Source organism: Diadema antillarum, unplaced genomic scaffold, assembly GCF_040938485.1.
Source record: "Diadema antillarum isolate AM-2024a unplaced genomic scaffold, OU_Dant_1.0 scf00000101, whole genome shotgun sequence".
NCBI classification, from domain to species: domain Eukaryota; kingdom Metazoa; phylum Echinodermata; class Echinoidea; order Diadematoida; family Diadematidae; genus Diadema; species Diadema antillarum.
The window spans coordinates 256,078-282,501 of NW_027270990.1; the positions used below are offsets into that span (position 1 = coordinate 256,078).

The following is a 26,424-nucleotide window of genomic DNA, read 5'->3' on the forward strand; positions in this document are numbered from 1 at the left end:
AACTGTCACATGTTTCTCTCTCGTTTCCATGGCAACCTTCTCCTGTAGACTATGGCTGCTCCTTCACCCTATTTTCAGCCAAGAGCTTGAAGGCCTGCTCGAGAAAAACAACAATAAATAGGATTTACTTTTCACATCTTACCACTCAATGAACAGATAAACATACAAATGACAATTCTTGCTTAATTAAAAGCAAAACTTTGACAGAAGACTCATTAAAAGTGTTTGAAGAGTACATATTACCTCCCCAACTCAACTGCCCATAAAGTAATGACATAATCTTGATATTTACATTTCTAACTCTGATGGAAAGAGGTAATAAGAATGTCTTATTCAGCAATATTATGTGCTATCATGATATCCCCTCAAACAAAATAATCTGTCCCTCTGATAGGACACCAAATGGATGTCACCTGTATGTACATGAGAGAGTCACAACCCATACATGTACAAGAAACCGCTTCATTCATTCATCATAAAGAGCATGGTGCATAATCCTGTGACGTGGTCCATCCAGGGTACATATAACTGGACCCTTTGGAAACAAGCTAGTGCAACTGAATATGGGCTATCCAGCCATCTTGTTAGATGGAAAACAAAAATAACGAATAACCATAAAAATCGACACAAAAGTATTTGCACCTTCTTTCGACATTTTGAGAAGATTCAGATTTCTGATCATAGATTATCTTTTTCTTAAAGTGGAGGGTTGTGTAATTTTTTTTTGTTTGTTTTTGTTTAAATTTCTAAATGATATGCTCTACAACCCTAAAAAGCTTGATTTCCCTCCAGTGCACTCAGCACAGTACCTTTTGCAAGGCTACAATCCAAGCTGTGGACTGCTTCTTGGTCGAGTCTTCGTTCACGCTGATTGTGACCTCACGCATCTCGTCAATGTACTTGTAGTGGATGGTGACAGCTTTTGGAATGGCATGACCTGTGAAAAGGAGGAAGGGGCATAATAATATCAGAATAGAAATGGCTCCCAAAACTCTGAAAATGAGTCGTGTTTTTTTTTTTATGACGCACTTTCATGTGTACTTCATACCAAGCACATTATGAAGAGTTGCGCCCATCACATACTGTATAATGAAGTGTAATCCTTGTCAAACAGTCAGGAGTAATTTTGATGTTCATCATATGACTTTGTTTTCTTTATCAGCACTTGATTGGATGTTGACCCTGAACATGGGCTTTCTGTTTTTTCCCATCATATTTCGGTTTGTCCTACTGAATTAACAACTTTTTAGTATTTTAAAGATACTGTATGAACTATCAGTACTACATACCGAGAATTTGTATTACATATATGATAACATATGTGCAGGGTGCTACATAACTTTTTTTTACCACTTGCCCAGTCGAGCAAGCAGATTTTAAAATTGTTGCAGAACACTTGCCCAAACATGAATTTTACTTGCCCGAAAAGAAAGTCTAAAGATGTAAGAAAATGATGGAGAAAATCACTTGTAAAGTCAAGGCTTGATAAAACACAATCCATTGAATAAACAGCACATGTGCGGACTAACAAACTTGGTTTGATAGGAAGTTGGTGTTGGATTGGTGAGACTTCTTCACGTAAATGTTGGGAAGTAAAGATGGCTTCAAAATGTTTTGCTTGCCCAATTCGTGGCAAGCATTCATTCTCATTGTTCCAAAACACTTGCCCGACTTTGATTTTTACTTGCCCCAGGCAATCCGGCAAGTGCTTATGTAGCACCCTGTATATGGTGTGATTTTCTATAACTTCAATTTCACGACTGGTCTAGATTCATTTAATAGGATACTAGAGCTATAATCAAATATCAACCGTTTGAAGGAATGATGAAGCAAGGATAAAAACATGCACTACATAGCATTTCAAGACATTTATCTACTCTTATGATACAAAGCTAAGCTCAGACAATGCTGTGTGCATTATCTCACTTCTCAGTGTATCCTAATAAATCCAGGATACATTTTACATTTGAAAACAATAACAAGAATGTTCTGTTGATACATACTGTATCTATTCTATCACATGAAAGACTCTCCTCATAGATGAGGAAAAGAAAAACTAGGTCTGCAAATCTATGTTAACTGCACTTGTTTGATTTTGGGGTTTTTTTTAATGAGTAAAGAAAGTAAATATGGGGGGGGGGGTGATTCATAACTTGGTTTCAAACAATGTATAAGATAATTTAGCAATGACATCCTGAACACATGCTTGCTGCAACGCTGACAAGATCCTTTCAAAAGAAACTGGATTTGGGAGTACAGTGTGAGAGGATGCTTTGGGAGTACAGTGTGAGAGGATGCACATAGCTAAAGCATGATAATATGCCACATTTGGTCTTTTGAAGTGTTTTATGCCAAGAGCCATAAGGTCAAAACTCTAAGGTTTCATTGAAGGAAATCCTGTTTACAGACTGCACACCACATGACTTTTTCCCCTTTTGTTTCCACCACAAGTACTTGAAGTAAATGAAGGCATGCTTTTATGATGCTCAGTGCACTTGAAATCATGAATCTGATGATCATACACAAAATCAAACAAGAATAAAACTTTAAACTAGCAGACAGTCTCAAATATAATAGCTGTTGGCCACATTTTTTTTTTTTTTTTTTTTTTAATCAATGACATCATAATTGGGATTAAAGCCTGTGCTTGATACTAGGAAATGGAACACAGTATTATATAAATAGTATAATGGTCTTGAATGCACTCTACCTGATTATAGGCACAAAAAATGCATAGTTAGCCTACATGCAGTTTTATTTCACCGAGGCTGAAGGCGCAGATAAAACAGAATTGTCATTTTGCATTGCCAGCGCAAGAAAAAAGCAAAAAAAAAAAAAAAATGGGATGAAATAAAAAAACAAAACCAAATGAAAATCAGGTCGGCTGTGTAATGGCCATAATGGTAGCATGAAGTGACACTTGCCACCCTGGTCTGTGACTTGATACCAGAGTGATCTATTTGTAGCACAACTGATGCAGAAAATTGAGGCTTCATTGAAGGTCGCATTAAATTTTGATGCAAGATCTCTCTGGCAGAAAGGCAACACAAATCCCTGGGACCATACATCAATACACACACACACACACAAACACAAACACACACATGAATACACTACACACAAAAAACCTAGAAATGTTGCTATGGCGACTGGTATGCCTCCACTACACGTACATTGCATTATCTTCCAAATAGGTCCACATGACATCTTGCCACTGTGAGACGACATTCTTTCATGATTGGCAGATAATCACTATCTGGCAGTCATACACACCAAATTCAATGACAATATATTGAACCAGTTCTAAAATATGGAAAACAATAGTGAAATGTTATTGTTTTCATTTGACATTTGACTCCATGACCCAAATCTTTCCCTCCAGAATCATTGTGCAGCAAAGCATGTATTTAGAAAGTTTAATTACCCGTAAGTTTATTATTGAATCATTCGTAAGGTATGGAGAAAATTGACTTTCTTAATACCTCATACATTTTGCTTCCTACTGGTTCCTACTTCCTACTGCTGCTAATGTCATTTTTAAAGGATATATCACATTCTCATACAATATCCACAATGATGAAGGAAGACTTGTCTTTAACATGGATAAAACAATGCACTGTATGTTGGAATGTTGGGGCGTGTGTGCATACAAAAATACAAGTCAAGAGTACTAAGCAAGAAATGTTTAGGGGAATGAACAAGAATGATTACTGAGCTTACCCCAAGATTCCATGTTGAACAATTTATTGTCATTCAAGCGCTCATACTTGTACCTTTTAAATCATTTGTCTCCTATGTTTTGAACATGTATGTATGATAAAACCGCCACTCACAAATTATTATCTAACACTGTATTCACAAATATTGAGCAAAATTTACAAGAAAGGGCAAAATACCAGGGGGGCAAAAATATATGATCAATGAAGTGGAGCAGGAATAATGAAACAATGGTTTATTATTAAAGCTAAAGTTGGAATCAAGCCAGATTAATGAGATAATCAATAATGCAAGGGGTACAATGCAAGCTAGAACAGGTTTTCAATACCAAGTACGGACACACAAGTACACAGACTTTCCAGCATTGCACTCATACAGTGCTTAGGTTAATATTTCAGCATGTACAGGGCAGCAACAAGCAAGTGAAGAGTTTGTTTGCAAAAACCAATAAGTCCATATTTGCCAAATGGAGATATTTGCGATTAAAGGTCAAGAAAAATAAAGAGAATAATAAGAAAATTTTTGCTTCTTTTGACCATAACTTCAAAAATATACCTTTATATGTAGTGACCAACATATCATTTAAAAGGTATTATTTTGTATATTATGACAGTAATCGTACTTCAAAATCTTCAAAAATGGACTTATTGGTTTTTGCGAACAAACCCTTCAAGTGAAACTCACCAAACATTAGGGATGAGCGATGCATAATGACAGCAGTGGAGAAAAGTTATTTTCAAAATGATACCACAAAAATGTGGTAGTGATTATCTTGGGTGATAATAGCAATATCTACTGTGGACAGTGACATTAAAGAGTGCAGGTTCTATTTCTCATTCTTTTTTATTATTAAAGGAATGGTATAGTATTGGTTGAGGTTGGTTGAGGTGAGGATTCAACTTTTAACTTTTTGCGAGATACTTGAGGGAAACCACTTTACGAAATGTTAAAGAGCATACAATTCTAAGAGGAGCTAAAACTTTATTTTATGAAAATTGGTTTTGAAATGGCTGAAATATCAAAAGACAAAGTAAAACACAGCAATCCAAATATACATTGTAAGGTGGGTCCCACCTTTTATTAGGACCACTTTGTTTGGGATATCTCAGCTATTTCAAAACTAATTTTCATCAAATGAACTTTGAATTCCTTTTAGAATTATGGGTTCTGTCATATTTCATAACAGGTTTCTGATTATCTCAAAAAATCATCATAAAAAAATGTTGGAAACCTGGAGCCCCATCTCAACTAAAACTGTACCATCCCTTTAAAAGTTGTCCTTGTTTTGACATAAATACAGCCTTGAGTAGCAGCTCAGAATATCAGTATCAGCCTGGCTTGATTGTTTTTTATATCTTGACAGCATGCTCTGGTAGAATTCATACCATGACATGACATAGAACAAAACAGAGCGACAAAAGATTTTCATCAAGACTAATTGTAATTCCTTTCATATTGTGTGGCAAAAACCTGCACACAGAATATTCTTAAGTTACCATCACTAATAACTATAGTCAGCAATGGAAGGCTCTAGCCCTTGCCTATCTGGTCAGTCTCTGCAAGAGATTAGGTTTCAAACTGTCTATAACTCACATTTAAAATAGTGTGAACATGCCTTCTCAAAAAGCAAAACATGATTTTGCACCTGATACCATGCCAAACTATCTATAACACAGAATGGAGTTGAGTGAAAATTGTTTTCTCCAAAAGCAGAACATGACTCACTGTCATCGGAAAGAGCTGCTTTAATGTGAGCAACTGATAAATCATGTTAGCATATTACTCTTGAGCAGATGGTACGTCATAACATATATTCAAACAATTTTCTGGGCCTGGACAAAACAAGCTCCAAAATTTTGGCAGTAAATCATATACGGTATGCGGGTTTAAAAAAACAAAAAAATTCCTTATCTGTCATGGGGACATCTTATAAACAAAACTGACAAAGGGCATATTATATATATGTAGGGATCAACATTAGTGGTGGACCAGTGGCCTGGGGTCACTAAAAATTGATGTCGGGATAACAAATTTTTAAAAAAATGTCATTTTTGGTGGCCACATTGGGCAACTAAGATTAAAAATTGATCATCACATGTGCTTTTATTTTGGGCCACTACACACACATCTATAATTTTTTTTTTTTTTTTTTTTTTTTTTTTTTTGGGGGGGGGGGGGGGGGGGGGGGGCACCAAAATGTCTAATTTCAACATTTTAGTGGCCCAAACAGGCCATTACATCAATACTTCAGATGTGTAAACGCATAGTCTTTCCTACTATCCACAGTTTTCAAAGATGTAAATTTCTGAATAGTATCGATACCCATGCATAATTCATCAATGCATCACAAGAAGTGGCTGTGTGATTTAATACACACATTTTCATGACTTCCCCCAAAACGCACAAGAATTCATTAGTATGATCTTTGAAAAGAAGTTGGTAATGCTATGGCATTTCAAGCTCAGATATACACATGTTTCTCTGTATCTTTTTATTAAAGCTTATACCTGAAATTTGTAACAGCTCTGCAATAACCATTTTTTTTTCTTCACATGCAAAACCTCTTTAAAAGGTTTGCTGTGCCTATGCTTTCCTGCACACAGGCTGGTTTTTCCTTGTCAACCACTTCAACCATTTCAAGGCTTATGAGGCAGGATCAAATTATACTGCGACTAGCTCTTCACAACTCACCATTGACATTGGTCTCAACAGTTTGTATCTTAAGGTTCTGGATACACTGCAGGGCTATGGGATCATGAACCCACACTGTCGGTTTGGTGTTCTCTTTGTCAGGCTTCTCCTCGCTGAACAGCAAATTTCTGATTTGTTCGGTTGGTTGTTTTTTTTTTAAAGAAACATAAAAACAAAACAACATCAAGAGAGAAAGATAAATAAACAGAGAAACTGGAGAGAACAGTTTGACTATCAAAGGTAGATACTTTCTCTAGCTTCTTTCAAGTATTTCAAATGTACTGCTGACAAACTTCTGTAAATCATCATCCACAGGGAAATCAATACCCTCAATGCTTGCAGAATGTTTTCCGAATACATAAGGCACAAGTCTGATTTCCAAGTCTACCATTAACTCTTTAAAGTGAATTTACCCTTGAAAACAGCTTGAATATTATTTGCATCTCTTACATTTCTAATACATATGTACATTGCTTTGATACAATCTCTCTCAATTGTGATTGTGCCAAGAATGTGTATTTTACAGTTTGCGTAATGTGACTGGAGCCCCCTACCTGTGATTGGACGTCAGCTTGCAGAAACTGGTGGTGTTGCCTTCTTGAGGGCTCATGATGGAGAAATTGCTTCCTGTAGAAAAGAAAATATAAAAATGTATCAAACTTTCATGCATTTCTCATAAAAACAAGGCAATCGCCAAATTGTGTCTCGCCCATTCGCGCACAAGGAATTAATATTTTTTATAACTCCCAGAAGTTAATTGACCTGCTTATGACCTTTGACCTTGTGGTGACCTTGAACACCCTAAGGGACATTTACCATCCAAGTTTGGTCACAAACGGACAAAGGGATCAAAATTAATGAGCCGTAATCGAAACGCGCCATAAAAACTTAACATCGGGCCCTAAAAATTTATTGACCCCTTTCTGTGACCTTTGACCTTGTGATAACCTTTAACTCCCCAAGGGACATCTACTGTCCAAGTTTGGTCACAAACGGACATAGGGATCAAAAGTTATGAGCCACAATCAAAACGTGCCCTAAAAACATAACATTGGGCCCTAAAAGTTTGTTGACCCCTGTCTGTGACCTTTGACCTTGTGACGACCTTCACCTCCCCAAGGGACATCTTCCATCCAAGTTTGGTCACAAACGGACAAAGGGATCAAAAGTTATGAGCCATAAACGAAATGCGCCCTAAAAACTTAACATTGGGCCCTAAAAGTTCGTTGACCCCTGTCTGTAACCTTTGACCTTGTGGTTACCTTCAACTTCCCAAGAGACATCTACCATCACCCAAGTTTGATTGCCATTGTAGCAACATGTGCTGAGTTACGTGTGATAAGAGAGTCTTGCAAGTAAACTTTAACGTATGACCTCAAATGACCTTTGACCTTATCATGTGACCTCTTACGGCACCATAACATGAAGGTACCCCCAGTGCATCCATCACCCAAGTTTGATTGCCATTGTAGCAACATGTGTCGAGTTACATGTGATAAGAGAGTCTTGCAAGTAAACTTTAACGTATGACCTCAAATGACCTTTGACCTTATCCGGTGACCTCCAACGGCACCATAACATGAAGGTACCCCCAGTGCATCTATGACCCAAGTTAGGTTGTAATCCAAGCAACTTATGTGAAGTTATTTGTCAAAAGAGAGTCTTGCAGGTAAACTTTAACGTAGAAAAGAGAGTCTTGCACATACTCTTTAATATATGACCTCAAATGACCTTTGACATCATCACATGACCTCTGACAACACCATAACATGAAGATACCCCTAGTGCTTCTATCACCCAAGTGTGGCTGCCATTGCTGTAACAGTTGCCAAGTTATGCATCATAAGAGAGTCTTGCATGTAAACTTTAACATTTGTGACGGACGACGGACGGACGACGGACGGACGACAGACGGACGACAGACGGACGACGGACGGACGACGGACGGACGACGGACGGACGCCATTTGGATCCCTTAGTCTCGCCTTCACCTCCGGTGGGCGAGACAAAAAAGTAACACTGTTCATTCATTGTTCATTGGATATGGGTTAGTCATACAGTACGTATGGGGACAGTCACTCCAAAGCTCCAACTTTTTGGACACATCATGAGAGTTATGAATTTTTAAAGTTTTGGTGTTGGAACCGCTGGATGAGGAGACTACTAGAGGTTATGACGTATGAGTGGACAACAATATAAAGAAAATATAAAAGGAATTCCAACAAAAAAAAAAAATCACTTTTATAGCAAAATGAAAGAGTACTTGACTAACCGCTTTCAGATAGCAGGTGGAATAAGTGCTACCCCTAACATATGTCAGTATCAAGTTGATGGAATGTGTAATTTTCATGAAAAATGAATTTCTATTGAATTCCCTTTATATTTTCTTAATGTTGTAGTCCTCTCATACGTCATAACCTCTAGTAGTCTCCTTACACAGCAGTTCCAACACCAAAACTTTAAAAATTCATAACTTTTACATCGATTGCCCGATTTTCCTCAAACTTTCACTGATGTGTTCTACTAATGTTACTGCTTTCACTCAATCCACATTGCTCTTTGAGTTTACATTCCCTTTAAGGAAAAGTGGAAGGGAAAAGGAGGCGAGGGAGACCAGTAACAACTTGGACTGAAAACATTAGGAAATACACAAGACGTAGTTGCTCAGTTGCATCCCATCATGTAATAGATACAGAAGGTTGGCATAAATTTATCTCTATCACAGCAATGCATAGCGATATTTAACTGAAATAATGATGATGATCAGGTTCGAGTTTCTTCAGTTTGTCTCCCTCTACAAACTGAAGAAACTCAAACCTGAGCCTTCACCCCTCTGAATAATATCTTTCTTTCAATGATGATGATGTTCATTCACAAGAGACTGACATAATGTGTGCCTCTACAAACCCACTTGACTACTAGCCCACTCCCCCTGGATAACTACGATGCACTGTAGAGAACATGTACAAATGAATTGGCAACATAAACTGGCCTTGCATCCCCACTTATGGGAATGAAATCTTTTGTCATGCCTTGCCAGTGCACAAGTTGGATATCCACCCTTGAGTTGAAAGTCATGTGTAGACTGGAGTAATATTTCTATTTCACGGTAGGCAGAATCAAGTAGTGGTTTAATTCCTCGACTTCTTGAATAATGCATAAATACATACTGTACCTGAAGAACAATAAATATATCTGAAGACGGAAGTGGCCATGAACCTCTGGTTTGAAAAATTGTCACCACAAATGTCCTTTGCTCTTCTGTAAAAGATATCTTCTTCGCATGAAAAAGATAAAATCTCACCCCCCCCCCCCCCCCCGGAAAAAAAAAAATCCGAGACAAACGCACAAACTATCCAAGTATGCTATGCACAGTTTGGACATACACTCAAATGGTTACTCATACCTAAACCATTACCTTGCCTATCAGTTAATTTATAGCAGTTTCTTCCTACTTAGATGCTACTCGGGTTAAAAGAAACCCACCATTCATCAGTGCCTTCAGATGCTTGTTAAAGAATTCGTTCTCCTTCCGCGTGAAAACAGCGCAGTCCTCACAGAGTCTGACGGGGTCAACAAAGTTCATGCGGGGGAGGGGGACCTTCGAGGAGCAGCAGGGCCCGCAGAAGCATTTTCCGCATCGTCGACAATGGTGCTGCATGAGGAGATGAAAATGCACAATATGTGTGACAAGAAAATACACATAATAAATGTGGGGCAACTGACATTGCCAGCACTAAAGCCCCCGTTCCACTATCACGATTTGGACCCCGATCTGTCCCGATCTAGCAGATCGGGAGAGAGCGGCAAAAGCGTACGGGGATCGGAAGCATCGTAGCAGCAGCGTGTGGAGGTCGGGGTTGGAGCGGGCAGATTTTCAGATCGGGAAGAAATTTTGAACCGGTTCAAAATTTCTTCCCGATCTCCCCGATCAAAACTGACATATTTTTAATCGTACGGCAAGCGGGGAGAGCGTAGTGACAGCGTAAACGCAGTGGGGAGAGCGTAATGACGGTGTAAACGCAGCGGGATGAGCGTAACAAGGTCTTTCTGAGCGTAGTAACATCGGCACAAGAACGGGAAGTAATTTTAGCTGTAATTTTCGAAGAAGAAGAAGAGATGAAGAAAAAGAAGAGAAGAAAGCAGCGAAGAAGCTACCCAAAAGGCGAAGAAAGAGAGACTGCACGTGATGCTGAAAGAGGAGGAAGAGGACATAGCAGAATTTTGAAGAATATGAAATCATCTACAACTGGAGGAAGACGGACTATAAAAGCAAGGACATCAAGAAAAATCCTTTGAAAAATCAGCACGTCTTTGTTTATACAATGCATTGCTGCAAAAGAACCGTGAGTTGAGGAGGCTCTTCAAGTTCAAGTTCAAGTTGATTTATTTCACTTCCAACAAACAAATAATAAAAAATACAAAGAAACGCTCATATACACAGACGTCATGAAATCAGTACCACAATGAACAGAATAACATTGTAAAAGAGATACAGGCAAATTATCAACAGAGATACAAATTACAGTTACGTCACTGTGGTAAATGCATACAAAATATTGCTGGAAATGGAGGGGACTGCTAAAAAGCAGAGCTTGTAGTATTAGAATGCAGTCCCCTCATAGAGAAAAATATATAATTGCAAAAAACAACAACAACAACAAATTTCCCTAAGCGGTAGCAAAAAAAAAAAAGACAGACAGAGTAATACACACATACATGCACACATACGGACGCACATTAACAAACACATGGCGGCTCTCTTGTAAGGAAAAAATTGATGAGAGGATAGAAAGATATAGTAGTGAAGAAGGTAGTAAGTCCGAGGTGGACAAGGGGAGGGGGGGAGGAGGGGAGAGGAGAGGGAAATGGTGGGTCATAACCAGGGCGCTGGAGGCACAGAAGCACTGGAGGCACAGAAGCACGGGCTCGCTGATGAAGAAAGAGTAGTGAGAATAACGAAGCAACGACAACTTTGAAAATCAAAAGTAAAAAAAGAAGAATGAATCTTCGAGGTCCACAGTATATTTCTTCGGTTCTGCATGCTAATAAGTTGACTGACTGCTGACCCACAGTCGAATCGGGGTACATCGGGGCACATCGGGCACTTTTCAGCTCTCTGAACGGGGTAACAGCGTGATAAGATCGTATAGATCGTTCAGAGCGTAGATACAGCATTCATTGATCGGATAACATCGGCAACATCGCACTAACAGCGTAGCTACATCGTTCTAAAGCGTACCGGCAGCGGCAGAGATCGCAATGTCTAATTCCCGATCATCGTAGTAAGAGCGTAGGAAGCACTTGGTAGTCGTAACTGCAGCGTACTTAGAGCGTTCTAACATCGTACTGTGTCCAGATCGGCTCAGGTTTTACCCGATCCTTCCCGACCTGAGAAAATTGTCAAATCGTAGCGAGAACGGCATAGTGGAACGGGGGCTTTAATAAATGTATTCATTTTAGTACGGCACTATGGCATCATTATTTCAAGTCTGCAAAAGATAAAACAGAAGAGGATCTTTATGCCAGTAAAGGGTTTAGTGAGAGAACAAATTTTAGTTCTTTTTATCTCAGTGACATCTTCTTTGATGGAAGAAAATGACCTTCGTGTTTCCTCCATTTATTACCTTCAGTATTACTTTTTTCCCCATCGGTTATGTCGAAAGGGCATTTAATTGAGAATTTCATGGGATTAGCTGCTATAGCATACAGCTCTGTAGTGCACTTGACCTAGCTGGTAGTTTACAGAAAAATGATTGAATCTTCTGAGATTAACATTTGAGAATGATGGTCATATACCGAGTCAAAACAACTGGTTTTAAAGTGTTCTTTCCACACATGAACTGAGATGATTGAAAACATCATATATCTATTTTGCTTTATACATTGAATATTTTTCAGTTGTGATGCTACTAGGATCAATTGGCATGCATAAAACAATCATGGTAAACAAACGAAAAGCTAGGAGCAAAAGGTGAGAAGATTAAGGCACATATGGCCATAGATTATCATGTTTACTTTTTCAAGCTTTATCTCAATGAAATCAGAATGGGACAAAGTCTATATAAACTCTCCTTCATTGGCCCGAATTCACGAAGGTGGTCTAAATTTAAACCACGGTTTATGTATATTTCTTCTGCGTATTTATGATTGACAGATTGCGTACGCTAACAGCCATCCAGTAAAAAAATGTGCATTGATGCGCGCAAGTATTGGTGCGCCTATTTAACGCTTATTTTAGACCATGGTCTAAATTTGTACCATGGTTTAAATTTAAACCACCTTCGTGAATTCGGGCCTTAGTGTTCAAACACTCCATGATTTGGTCATCCTACAACTCTGACAAAATGCAATTCTTGTTGAGCACTACATTCATTTGCCAAATTTTGCTGTTTTTACAAATTGTGCAGATGTTATTGTATCTATAATCTTGTAATAAGAACTGCACATTAAAACACACCAATTGAGCAAACTATCATGATTGCTTGTTGCACCTTAACACAAAGACTTATTGTGAATCATTTCGAGTTTTACACACAAGAAAATGTACAAAAACATGGACCTCCTAAATAGCGTTTGCAGCTCTGCACATCAGTCTACAAATCTGTCGCATAGATTGAATTCCTGAATAAGGGGTTAAATAAACAGATAATTTGATTAAATTTCTGAATAAGGGGTTGAATACACAGATAATTTATTTGTTTATGAGTAAGAATTGCCATCAACAGATATCTCATAGAGAGATAAGATATTCTGTTTTGTTGCAGTGGGTTAATCTTTTTTCTTTCTTTTTTCTTTCTTTTTCTTCATTTAGCATTTATTTTCTTCGCGACTCATAAAAACACCTGAGAGTCATGCAAGTAATGACCTCTATCTCATTCAAGATAAAAGAAACATTAGTCCGAAATAGACTTTGTATGGTATTATAGCACAGAATGAATCCCTTCACCTAGAGGAACAGGTTGTCTATGATGTACTTGCTGTGCATAGTACACATAACTTCTTTCTCTGACAAGCCTCCCGGCCTTCTCCATCACTCCCCATCTCAGCTCCAGATTCCGTGAAGAAGAAGAGATGGTGACGGAAATCTCGGAGGCATTTCCACAAATGCCAATTTTGTGGATGATAATCAAGAAAAGTGCACCAGACCCAGCATGGCATAAAACATTCTCGCGGGAGTCAGTCAGTGACTGTGAGCGCTACCTATGCTAACACTAATGGTCCTCCGATGATGGGGGGCATCTCAGTTTACAGATGCTTGGACCAGAGCATTACAATACATCACTGAATCTTCCTGACTTTTAAAGGTACGCATAGTGTGTAAAAAAGCTGGCATTTGATTTGGAAATCTCTACATGGAGGTGGGTTTGGGGAAAAGTATATCATGTACACATAATATACATGATGCATTGTCTATGCCGCAATACTGACATTGCATTTTACATTCATATGTCTTCTGCACTATTCTTAGTATTGTTGACAATATGCTTTTATCGTAACAGCTAACAAAAGCTCTTATTCAACATACCTACTGATAGATACATTTTGGATAATATGTTACTTGCATATTGATTACTGAGTGATCCACATCTACAAGCTCTGTTTTTTAGTGGATCACTCTTTTCAATTGCTTTTTTTACTTCTTAATATCATTTTTGCAAAGTATGCATTGTTAGGGTTTTTATAATAAATTCATTGAATTGTATTGAAAATGTAAGTTCCAGTAGGGAAATGTTTCTCAACATTATCGGTAACACACATTTATTGCACTCTGCAAGATGAGATTTTAATGGCAGTACAAAAATACCGTTCATGTGCAAAAAGCACATTTATGTATAGAGCTCTATTTGAACTGAAGCACTGATATCATTGTCTGGGTGATAAAAAAAAAATCCATATTTTGTTCCTTTTTACCTACATATGATGGTTGGTGTCAGATTGGACACTTCAAACTTTTATATGTAGTTAATTGCAGTGAATAATTTGACAACACTCTGTTGTTGGCTGTATAAAACAGTCAGCAAAGGTCACAACATGAAGTAAATGAATAGAAAAAAGAAACACACACACACACGTATAAAATATACATATTAACATATTGTTTTCTTGGGGAGGGGTATGGAGCACTCAGCATAATGCCATATGTAAAAAACAAACAAAACAAACAAAACAAAACAAAACAAAACAAAACCAACAACATTGCCAGTACACAATCTCTTAGAAGTATCTTCACAAAATAGTACATTACTAAACTTTGCTATGGCAATCAACCGATGATATATATATATATATATATATTTTTTTTTTTTAGGGGGGGGGATGAACGTGATATTGATTGTTGTCATAGTAATACTGTGAACGGGGATTTTGTTGTAATGACATTAAATCGTGCTTATTTCTGTAAAGTGTCTGCAATCCAGCCTGCGGGCTGCAATGGACATTATTCAATAAAATACCCTTTCAATTTCAATTTCAATAAATAGTGCAGCATGAGCCCTCTAAACCAATACATGTATATCCTCTGAGATTCGCTCCTACAAATGAATTTTTTTAATTGCTCATAGAACTGTAAAATCATGATAAACCAACCATACTTACTTTCTCTTTCTATCTGTCTGTGTCTCTCTAAAACACACACACACATATACAGTTGTACAATGTACTCTTCAGCCTTATATAACTTTCAGAAAAGCGAAGAGAAATCAGGAATATTTTGATCTACATCATAATATTATGTTTCTGTGTGCATGTGGGGTGGGGATGTGCTCCCTATTCAATCTAATCAATGAAAGTGGGCATTCTTTCACACACAGGCACAGGTACTTGTAGTTCATATTACTGTGAATCCATGATATTAATAACCATGTCTCACACTCACATGAACGCAAAAAGCTTGATATAACCTGTAGACAAGTGAGGATGGCTCAAAGGGACATTGCAATCTGTTGTATTGTCACTATGTTTTGTTTTTGTTACCTCCGCTGAGGGAGGAGGTTACTGTAAAACGAGGAATGTTCGCGTGCATTTTAATTTCGCGAATTTCGCGAGCGCCAAGATTCGCGAAATTAAAATGCACGCGAAAGTTCTTGTCTACACTATATGCATTGGATGCCAGGGGCAGTTCGCGAAAATTTCATGCCGCAAAAAAGGCCGTCGGCTCCAATTCGCGAAAAATTCATGCCGCGAATATATCATGTTTTACAGTATATGTTTTCATTACCGTTGGTTTGTTTTGTTTGTTGGTTGGTTCGTTTGTCCTTGTGCAAAATAACTCAAAAAGTTGTGAACAGATTTGGATGAAACTTGCAGAAAAGGTTGAGAATGACAAAAGGAACAGATGATTAACTTTTGCTAGTGATCCAGAAATTTTTATGGATTTTATGAAGGCTTTTCGATATTTTGGCAGGCCAGGTCAATGAACTTTGGAGTTCAAGCTGCGCACTTTATTGAGGTTTTCATACGTGCAGTAAAGTGCATGCTCTAGTTTCTGCTAGGGCGAGGCGCACTGCGCAGCTGGAAGTTGATGACGTTTACAACAAAAGGCTTCTATGTGTGGGAAATCGGGCAATTTTCAGCATGCATACATATGGGTAGAAATCTCTATGATCCATGATCTCTATGGGAAAACAAGATAATTGGTGGAAATTACAGTGTAGCTGCTTGGCAGAGGTCTGCGCTCTCAGAGTGCTTCTCCAGTTTTATATAGAACAATCCCTTTCATGTGTAGTGATGATTGGTGGGGGCATTCTCTGATAAAATGACATTCCAACAGTTGGAAATTCATCATATAGCATTATAGGACCAGGGTTGGTTTCATGAAAGTCTAATGAGAGATTTTTGGCTCATAAGACACACTTATGAGAGACTTCATGAAATGGATTTGAAAGTCTCGTAATAGCTACATTTGAGGGACTTTGGCCATTCTGATATTCCTGTACGGACTTTTATGTGACAACTTCATGAAACAGACCCCAGGTTTCATAGAAATCAAATTTAAAAGGATTAGTAAAACATGCTATATTCATAAATGACTATATTCAGTTGAATGGCAATGAACTACACAAGAATGGATCGCGCACATCAAGCAGTAGAGCTAACATGATACTCCACATAATGCGTAGAAGAAGATGCATATTGTGGAACAACTGTGAAAGTAAACACCAGCACATAGACAGTAAACATATCAAACATGAACTTACCCTTCTTTTCACAAGGTCATACTTGGCCTGGCATTTCATGCAGAACAAACACTGAAAAATAAGATAAATACAGAAGCATAAGTGTCAGAGAGAAAACTAAATAAGATTTCTACAAACACCAATATATTACTATGAATGATGTGTCTATGAATGATATGACAAAGCATGAATGTTTAATTCTTTAATCCTAACCACCTGATGGCACTGATGATCACAACACAATAACAATATTCATAATCAATAGCTTCTGCACTAGACAAAAAAAAAAAAAAAAAGATTAAATAATGACAATATTGTTTATTCATAACGTTCTCAACATGAAATTGATCCTGGCCAAACATACAAGTGTGCAAACATGAGCATAAAATGATAAAAGTCTCCCACTATCAAATTAGGAAAACACACACACACACAAAACAAACAAACAAACAAACAAACAAACAAACAAACAAAAACATGCTTACTCTATACTCTTAAATCCTGATACCGGTAGTTGAAAATAAGCAATAAAATAAAAAATCTGAACTCAGCACTTTAATTTAAAACGTATGATATTCTCAATTCCACGAATAAGATACTTTTGGTCCTTTTCACTGAAGCTGCAATGAATGTATGGTGGAGACTCTTTCCTGCCTGCAGCACATAATTTGAGTGATATTTAGAATGCACGCTCATTCTATACCGCACTAATCACTATGTCTGCGCTAATTTGTACTTTATCCCTAAAGAGCACACTCTCATATTCTGACTGCCTAAAGGTGTGACAATAATCAATAACAGTAAACACACACACACACACACACACTCACACACATAATGGCAATCCAAGGCAGTGGCTTTAACTTCCTACCTAGGATGAAGATGAGAGCATGTCTGGATCCCGTCCCCCCCCCCCCCCCCCCCTTCCCACCTCACTTCTTCAGTCCACCACTTCTACACATCATTCAGTAAGGCAATGGTGCATATTGGCAGCTCTTCAGAGACACTTGCAATTAACTGCCACTCCATCTTCGGGCTATTTTTAAAGTCAGCAACCAGCTACTATTTTGGGCAGCAAGAACTGCGGAGACTGCACCCTCGGCCGCCCTGGTCTGCAAAAAAATCACAGCGCTAGCAAAGCTTTCAAGGCAACCTTTAAGTGACAGAATTGCAGTCTACAGCTCACTGGTGAATGATACGCTGATTACCGAATGAGAAACCACTACTTTTGCTTCAATCGAAATGATCAAGCACCACAAAAGCACAAGATCATTTAGTCCACATGACGAGCCAGGGAAACCCTCGTAATGTGGTGCTTCAATCCTTGCTGGCACACTTTATTTCGTCTAGAATCTAGAGACGGTCAAGAAAAGCATCATTTTACAGAGAGAGTGTGCAAGCTGTCCCTGAAATCTGTCCCCAAAGCTAGCAAGTTTGGCATTAAGAAGATGACCACAGTACAGTTATCTCCTAAAACGTTCATTGGAGAACATCCTTCATCTCGGGCATTTCTCATGTAATAGACTCGGGTACAGGGGCTGAAGATGAGTACAGGAAACACTTGATACGTGTAAAAGTTATACTTTAAAAAAATCTTGGTGTGAAAATTCAATCAGGATTAAAAAGTCTGTGCATGTCACCATCTCTTGCTGAACTGAGCCCTTTATAACAGTGTTACTCGTTGAATTGGGCATTTTCTATCTGTAACAACATCAGTCAAATACACCATAATCACATTTGATGAAGGTTTCTGTATCCCTCTATATTGCACAGTTTCCGGATATAATATTCTTTGTAAGGCTAGTTTGTGAGTGACTGAATTTGCAATTGTCAAAGAAAGAATTGTTGTTACCCTTTTCAAGAGAAAAGTGAACATTTCTTACCTTGGGAAACAATCTACCAGGAATAAGTGTTACAGGAGGTAATGTTGTTAATTTTTGAAAATACCAGGTATCAGTTGTTTTCGTAAGTTGTTAATTTTTGCAGATATCAGTTGACTCGAGAAATTTTGCAGCAATCAACAAAAATAAAGGTATAGCACATTCAGTAATCAGTGTGGCAATGGCATTAATGCGGTTGGGCTGTATTCTGAAAACGCTAAACCCACTCTGTGCCAATAAGTCGAAAGTGCACAAATTTTATATATACCGGGTACAGTGTACGGAATACCTATGGAAAGGAATTTGTATGGCACACAGTCTCGATGGACCTAAGAGATTTTCCTACGTCACTAATTTGAAATAAAGAATGTAATATTAAACATTCTGTGTATTATGAATCAAGTTGGTATTCTGAAATAACCTATGAACTATAATCTGTCCTAAAAATCATGACAAAACATAATTGCTAAAATCTAATTGTGGATAATAACACAGAGGCAGCGAGATTCTCATTGCACAATCTGTAAATAGGGATGTATACCTGCATGATTGGTGAAATTACAACTGTATGGACCTCATTCAATTCCAAATAAAGGGTAAACGATGAATCATCACAAAGAAACCCACACATACAGCATTTAATGATCACAAGCAATCATAAATGTAAAACACACTACACAGAATAGGTACTGGTACTTATGAAAAATATTATGCAGTACACACATGTACAAACACACACACACCGCCTCTCTCTCTCTCTCTTGGAAAGGATATGAATTGCATGAAAATTACATCAATCATTAGCAAGCATGTCACTGGTCAACAATAACACAAAGGGCATTTCAGCATGTGCAGACTCATGAGCGAAGAATTGCTTTAAAGGAAAGAATACTCAAGAAAATATTTGAATATCCTTCTATTTCAAAAGCTAAAAATTTTGAGCTACATAAATTTTCTGAAGATAGCTTCAGGTTCTCATGTACCCACTGTACAAGCACCCATTATTTCTAGGTAAAATGTAATTCAAAAGTGAAAGTTACACTGAAGGAAATGTACATTTGAGGGAAAAGGAAGGCATGGAGTCAAAATTTTATGTGAATCTCAACTAATATCATCTGGTTTTTGAATACTATATTTAAAGGTCACCATCCCAGTTGGCATGGACAAACCACCTCCATACAGATACATGCTTCTGAAGCCACAAAACATATTTGTCTGCACAAATACTGCATATGTGGTACTGGTAAACTTGGTAAACTTCTTTTTTTTTCAAAATCAACAACTCAAGATAACAGTCTCCAGTAACACAAATGCACTCCATGTCATTTGCAAGGTGAAACTAATAATGAAGATGTAATAATTCTTTCCTGAAAACAGACATTTCTTTATAATTTCATCATTGCGAATTGCAATTGTCATAAATTCAACCACTTGTGACATTGTCTCACAAGTCCCGCTTCCCAAAATGTCATTGATGTACTAAGTAAAGTGTGTACATGTTGCAAATGTATGTCATTGAGGCTGCTTGCACACAAAACTCCTTCAGATCTATGTACATGTACCAAGTTTCATGCATTAGGAATGGTAGTCATGCCTCATATTACAAGAAGAAGAAGAAGAAGAAGAAGAAAGAAACCCTTTCTCAACCAGAAGGTGTACTGGTAGACTAGATGACCAAAGCCATGAAGAAAATGAAGAACGATGCTGCGAAAATAGAGAATGTGCAACATTGAGCAACATGATCTAGACGAGCGCATCCCCAACGACGTCTGCAATACGGATAATACTGCTTGAACACCTAAAGCTACCTTCACTGGCTTCCAATGTCACAGATCAGACATGATACAAACCTACAAAATTGCACAGGGAGTAGATAATCTCCAGTCAACTGACTTTTCATCTGGCAGCAAAACAAGAGGACATCGATTTAAGATTTTGAAGAAGCATGTCACGTTACGGTTGAGGCAATCCTCTCTATCTCAAAGAGTGATAACAGAATGGAACAGTCTATCATCTTATGAAGTAGATACCTCTTCAATTAACACACTTAACACAAATCTCAAGGAACTTTTGGCAGTTAAGACAGATGACTTTACCCGGTCAAAGTTTTCAACCGTCCATGTACTCCAGCAGCATAGAGCCTTTCACACAGAACCTAATCATCTTTAATGGTGGCGAGGGGCAAATAAGTTTGGACCAGCGACCAGTATGACTTTAAGCAAACTTCAACTTCTAAGGTATGATTTCCAAGGTACATTGTATGAAGGCCATGTGAAGAAGCCCATGAACAGTGCTCGCCCGCAGAGAGTTACATGTGATGTTACCTCCTGTGGGTTCTACTATGTTGCTGTAATTCTTACAGAATTTTTAGTGTGCACATTGCTATTTTTATTGTAAATATGCTACGACTGCACCGTCACCTACTGTCAAAGCACATCCCATCCCAGTTTAGTTCGGAAAGAGCTGTTTCAGGGATTATCTCATCAAGGTTCAAGGTTACTCTAATTTGATATTAAGCATGCACCAGATCACACAATATACAGGTTAAAAACAAAGCTCCTTATCAAGGGAAGCGAGAACCCCCCGTCGATGACTCCCCCCCCCCCCCCCCCCCCCCCCACCTCCCACTGTTTTGCTCCCTCAGGCAGTTCTATGCACCTAAAATTCCCACCCCAGCTGCCCTCCGACTTCGGCATCTCTGCTCCTAGTTGATGGCGAAACTTGAAATGCCGCAGGCCCACAGGAAGAACCTGCTGTTTGTTTCATTTACTGTAGAAGTGGAAATTTTCCCATTGTATATATTTTCATGCATTTCTCGTAACCAGAAACTAGCGCAAAAATAAAAGCACACGAATATTTTTGCTTGTCATATATGTATCACTACATGTATGTAATGTCTTGATACTGCGGATCTGATCTTACTAATTCTGCAGAACGGGAAAATTTACTTGCACGAAAATGTCCACTTTCACAGTAATCTGATGCCATGATTCGCTTCCTAGTACCAGCATATGTCCAGGGATAGTTCCAAGACACTGTCAAGGCAGCACAAGCATATTTTGTCATCAACCCTGCAAATTAATCATTGGTTATGCCAGTCATTTTAATACTAACAGCAATGAGTCACATGACTGACATGGGCCATTATGAGCCAGGTAATACCTGACCTGGGCGCTCCTTGAACAGTTATACTGTGGGAAGGCCCTGGCCCTAAGTCAAAAGAGTGCTATCTCTGTAAGTTGGAAAAGCAACACAAATTTTCGCGCAACTATAAGTTTCGTAATTTACCAACAAAATGCTTACTTTTATAACGTATGTACGTTTCTTACCTTAAATTCATATGAAACGTTCACTTGTTAATTTCCACATTTATCCCATGTAGTCTTGAAAAGACGTTTTTCTACGAGATCATTTCCATATACACATGTACCTCCCGTTCATTCTTTGGCTTTCGATGCAACCTTTGCGTGGCACTTTACGCATTGGCGATATGAATAACGCATGAGAGTCGTGATGATTTTAACCTTTGAACCAGGCCCTTTCGCTGCACGCTGTGTAGTGGCGAGCGAGCGAAAGGGTTCGAGTGAAACGCGCCCACACCAGCTCCCAGCGAGTGATCGGGCGCCACACGATGTCGCGCAGCAAGAGTGCCTGGTCAAAAAGGCTACAGTGCAGTGCTACCGACTCGCGCAAGCGCACAGGTTTCAAATCCCGTCTTCGTGAGCAGTTGTCGATCTTGGAGATCCCTGTTGACCGAATCACTTAAAGTCATTGATTGTCAATAATTGGAATACATCAGTAAGTATTCAAATTGACACATTTTTAAGTATATAAGGTTAAATTTAACTGCGATACTACGCCTTTCCAGATCCGAAATCCTACAATGTGCAGACATCTTATCTGGTCAATGGATTTGAAATTTGTGCGCATGTGATGTGTGCGCATGCGCTGGCCGTCAATTCAGTGTAGCTCTCCCCGGTTCCTCTCGACCGAGTCACATTAAGTCATCAATTCGAACAGAATTGAAGAAATTTTTCGATTTTAAGTTGATATTTATCCGCGATACTACCCGTCATGATCCTGAATGCTACAGTCCGCAGCTCCATTACGCTACGCGTTTGGGGCTGCTGGTCGCAGTTAGCGTTAGCCATTCATGACCACTTTCATGAAAATCGACCATATCCCGGCCGGTCGGCTACATAGGCTTACAATCCACCCATGATTTTCGCTTTGGGAAGCATAAACTCTTCTTAATTGTGTACGCATACAACACACACACATACACACACACACAAACACACTCACACACTCCAGTGACAAACAAACATGTGACCTCTCAGCTCAGGGTCATTGTGTGCCCTCCCTGCAGTCACTTGCTTGACAAAGCTAGAGAACCAAAAGGTCACAATGTCATGGCATCTATAAATAATCCTGCTGCTCAGTAGTTGGCTGATGATGCTCGATTGCCACTGTGAAAACTGAAATATCTTGCGAAATAGACTCTATCGTGTCCTCTATCGTATGAAGCTTTCCTTATATGTCTACTGACTAGATCTATCCATCAACCCGTTTCGACCCTGATTATCAGATCTTAGGACAGCTTTGAATGGTTGACTTCTGTAAGTTACTTGTATATGAACTAGACATATGTCTTGTCTATCTACTACCATAGGCATAGAAGTATTAACAGAACAGTTGTTTATTTAGTCTCTGATCGCACTGAGGCAGCGCTACATCTCACCTGCTCGTCTGGAATCCATGGAGGTTCTTGAATTTGAAAAGGACTTGTGTCCTTTTCCTCGACGCTTACCATGCGAAGCCCGCTCTTGCTCCTTACTAACTTCTTACCAGATGTAGCCATCATATTTTGGGCATTACGGAACCAGCAAGGACAAAAGACAACAGAGGTAGAGCAGGCACTTATCGTCGACAAGACGAACTACGGTCAGCTGGCTTTGTGTTCAACGTTGGCTGCTACACGGTACCATCCCTTTCTCGAGCTCCAGTAATTCAGTGTACGTAGTAGATAGAGATAGAGTGCATGCATGTGCACCCGAGGTGCGAGTGAGTAGAGGCGAGGCGCACACTTTGCGGCGAAACCGTAGACAACGTACTGTAGACTCGACTTCAGCTGTGCGTGCGAGCACCTCCCCTTTTCCTCCTCCTCCTCCTCCTCAAAAAAACAGCACGCAGTTGTTTACGTTTTGGAGCACAGTTTTGGCACAGTCGAGTATACCGCCCTCTACGATACATAATAAATCAGCGTTTATTTATCATCATCATCATCATCTCCTCCTCCTCCTCCTCCTCTTACAACAATAGTTGGGATTATTCAGATCCTCAAGAGTGTACAAGATTTATATCATTTAATTGTCCTAGTGGTGAAGATAGGCTATACGTCAATAGACTATCCTTACTTTGCATTCCGGGCCGGCTTTCCATGACAACAAATTTACAGCGATATGATTGAAATAATGTTAGCATAATCACTTGATATGACCTTGATGTAAGTCTATGTCTTTCAACCAGAGATCAATTGAGCGGGCACAACAAAACTTATCAGGCCTATTACATGTAGTAAGATCAAGACACTGGGGTATAAAGATGCTTGTAAAGATTTTAAGTAATTTACCTTTATGATAGTACATGTATTCATATAGTGACATTTAAGCCCAAAATGTTTGCATTTTCAGATAAGTATAGGCAGATGAGTGAAATGATATTTTAATGGCACCAAACAGGATATGATCCAGCCTTTTGGAAGCCTGAGGAATAAGACTCCGAGTCTTGGAACTGAATACAGAGGCATAATACGAGGCATAATTCTCAATGATATCTACCAAAAGACTGTCTCACTGACAAGTTGAATAGGGCCTAAATCAAAAGCAGAAAATAACCACGATGCTGATGCAACAGTAGGTTACTTACCACTTACCACGAAACACCACCAAACTTATTCTCTTACACCCCCCCCAAAAAAAATGAAATCAACACGTGAGTAGCCTTGTTTTGGATCTATTCCCAGCCCACAAATACACGCCAATCATAGAAAATATGGGAAAACGAGTGTTCTCCGTCCTTAAAGAATTGTTCATGTACTATATATAAGTAATACAAGATTCTTAATTGTAATTTTCAAGATCATACGATATCATGACATTTGGTATTGGGAAGACGTAACCAACGTGACAGGTGTGATTGGAAACTTGTTCACTTAAATGCATGATATTGAACTTCGACAAAAGCGCAGTAAAATTAGTTGCAATTCAATCAATTAATTTTTCATCCAAATAAGGTAGGACCTATATAATTAAGTTTTTTTCTCCTATGTAAAAATCCGAAGAATTTGTTCCTGTTCCACGTACCAAGTTACTTACACTCAGAATTTCAACATTCCTCTCAAACACCGTCGAAGGCTTGAAATACATAAAGAATCACTACTTTGGTCGCCATATTTCTACACTCATTTGGAAGAGCTGCTAGGAGCAACATCAAAAGCTAATGGACTGCTAACCACTAGTGTCACGCTACAGAATCTACGCATAAATTTGCACAGATTGCGAAGAGATACCATATCCCTTACAGGGTCTACAATACCTCATTGTTTGAACATATCTTTAGAATGGAATTAACCGCATAATTTCACAAACAGTGCCCTATTGCATTGAAATATGCAACATAAGTCAGGGATCAAAAGTAAGTCAGAATCAGCCAATCAGAATTTAGTATCCAGAGACTTCATTTTGGTGTTCTGACATTTCATTCAACGAGATCCTAGGATTAATTACCACGTGTCTCAGACTAATAGATAACTTTTAGTCGTTCAAACTTTTGGAAGACCCATCCATAGGCCTATAGGTACAGTATAGTATATGCCTACTTGATCTATTCCATCCACAGGGGCGGATCTAGCTTTTTTCCAAGGAGGGGGTTTAAGGGTTGAGCTGGGTATTGCAAAGTGAGTGAGAGCAAAGCGAGTGGGGGGGGGGGAGGGTGTGGGAGGGGGGTATCCCCCCTCCCACAGTAGGGAGATTTTCAATTTTTAGGATTGCCAGCTTGCAATTTTAAGCATATTGATTACTTTGCATGCTCTATTTTCTCTCTCTCTCTCTTTTTTTGCCAAACATATATACAATGTATATATATATATATATATATATATTTTTTTTTTTTTTTTTTTTGGGAGGGGGGGGGGGGTTGGTGCAGCCCCACCCGCGCCCCAAGCGCAGTGGAACATGTCTGGTTTGGGGGGGGGGAGGGCAAAATTTCGACGGGGATGGGCACATTGACGTGATGGTTTGAGATCCTCGGCGAGGGAGCGAAGCGACCGAGCGGGGGGAGGGGGAGTACAAAAGTCGCGTTTATAGAGCATTTAAAAGCAAATTTCTAGGAAATTAAAAAGTGGATAGAATCATTTGCAAATGACTATGATTATACGGGGGTATAACATTATTTCATGAGACGGTGTGAGATCCGCGGCGAGAGCGAAGCGACAGAGCGGGGGAGGGTGTGGGAGGGGGATATACCTCTTCCCATGTCCCACGCATAGGGACTTTTTGTAAAAACAGAGTATAAAAGTCGCGTTTCTAGAGCATTTAAATCAAATTCCTAGGGAACTAAACACAGTAAAAAAAATCCCCGCGAAGGACTATGATCATAAATTATGCAAACTATTCATTCTATTATAAGTATGGACAGAGCGAGCGAGCCACTCTCACTTTGCCATTCGTCTGAAATGTATTCATTAAAAGCTAAAACGTAATCGCATTGTTTGAGCAATAAAAATTATTCTTGTATTACAAGAAAGCATAGAAGAAAAGAAAAAAAAGTAGGCTTTACTAAAGGTATGTTCCACGGGGCACACTTGAGGACGCGAGGCTACCATCTATACACTAAATTTACTCATAAAGTAAATATTAGTGTATAAAGATATGATAATGTATATTGATAGTGTATTA

General features: G+C 38.8%; 1 protein-coding gene across 1 annotated transcript; it reads right to left on the minus strand.

Moving 5' to 3' along the window:
- Positions 1-4: 4 nt before the first annotated feature.
- LOC139718879 (zinc finger FYVE domain-containing protein 21-like) lies at positions 5-23,431 on the minus strand. The gene is made up of 7 exons (XM_071630319.1): positions 23,208-23,431; positions 16,608-16,658; positions 9,895-10,063; positions 6,963-7,035; positions 6,409-6,536; positions 810-937; positions 5-94 (listed from the first exon to the last, which is right to left on the minus strand). The coding sequence occupies exons 1-7, from the start codon at positions 23,328-23,330 to the stop codon at positions 50-52; spliced, it is 717 nt and encodes a 238-aa protein (XP_071486420.1). The 5' UTR covers positions 23,331-23,431; the 3' UTR covers positions 5-49.
- Between the last annotated feature and the right edge of the window lie 2,993 nt (positions 23,432-26,424).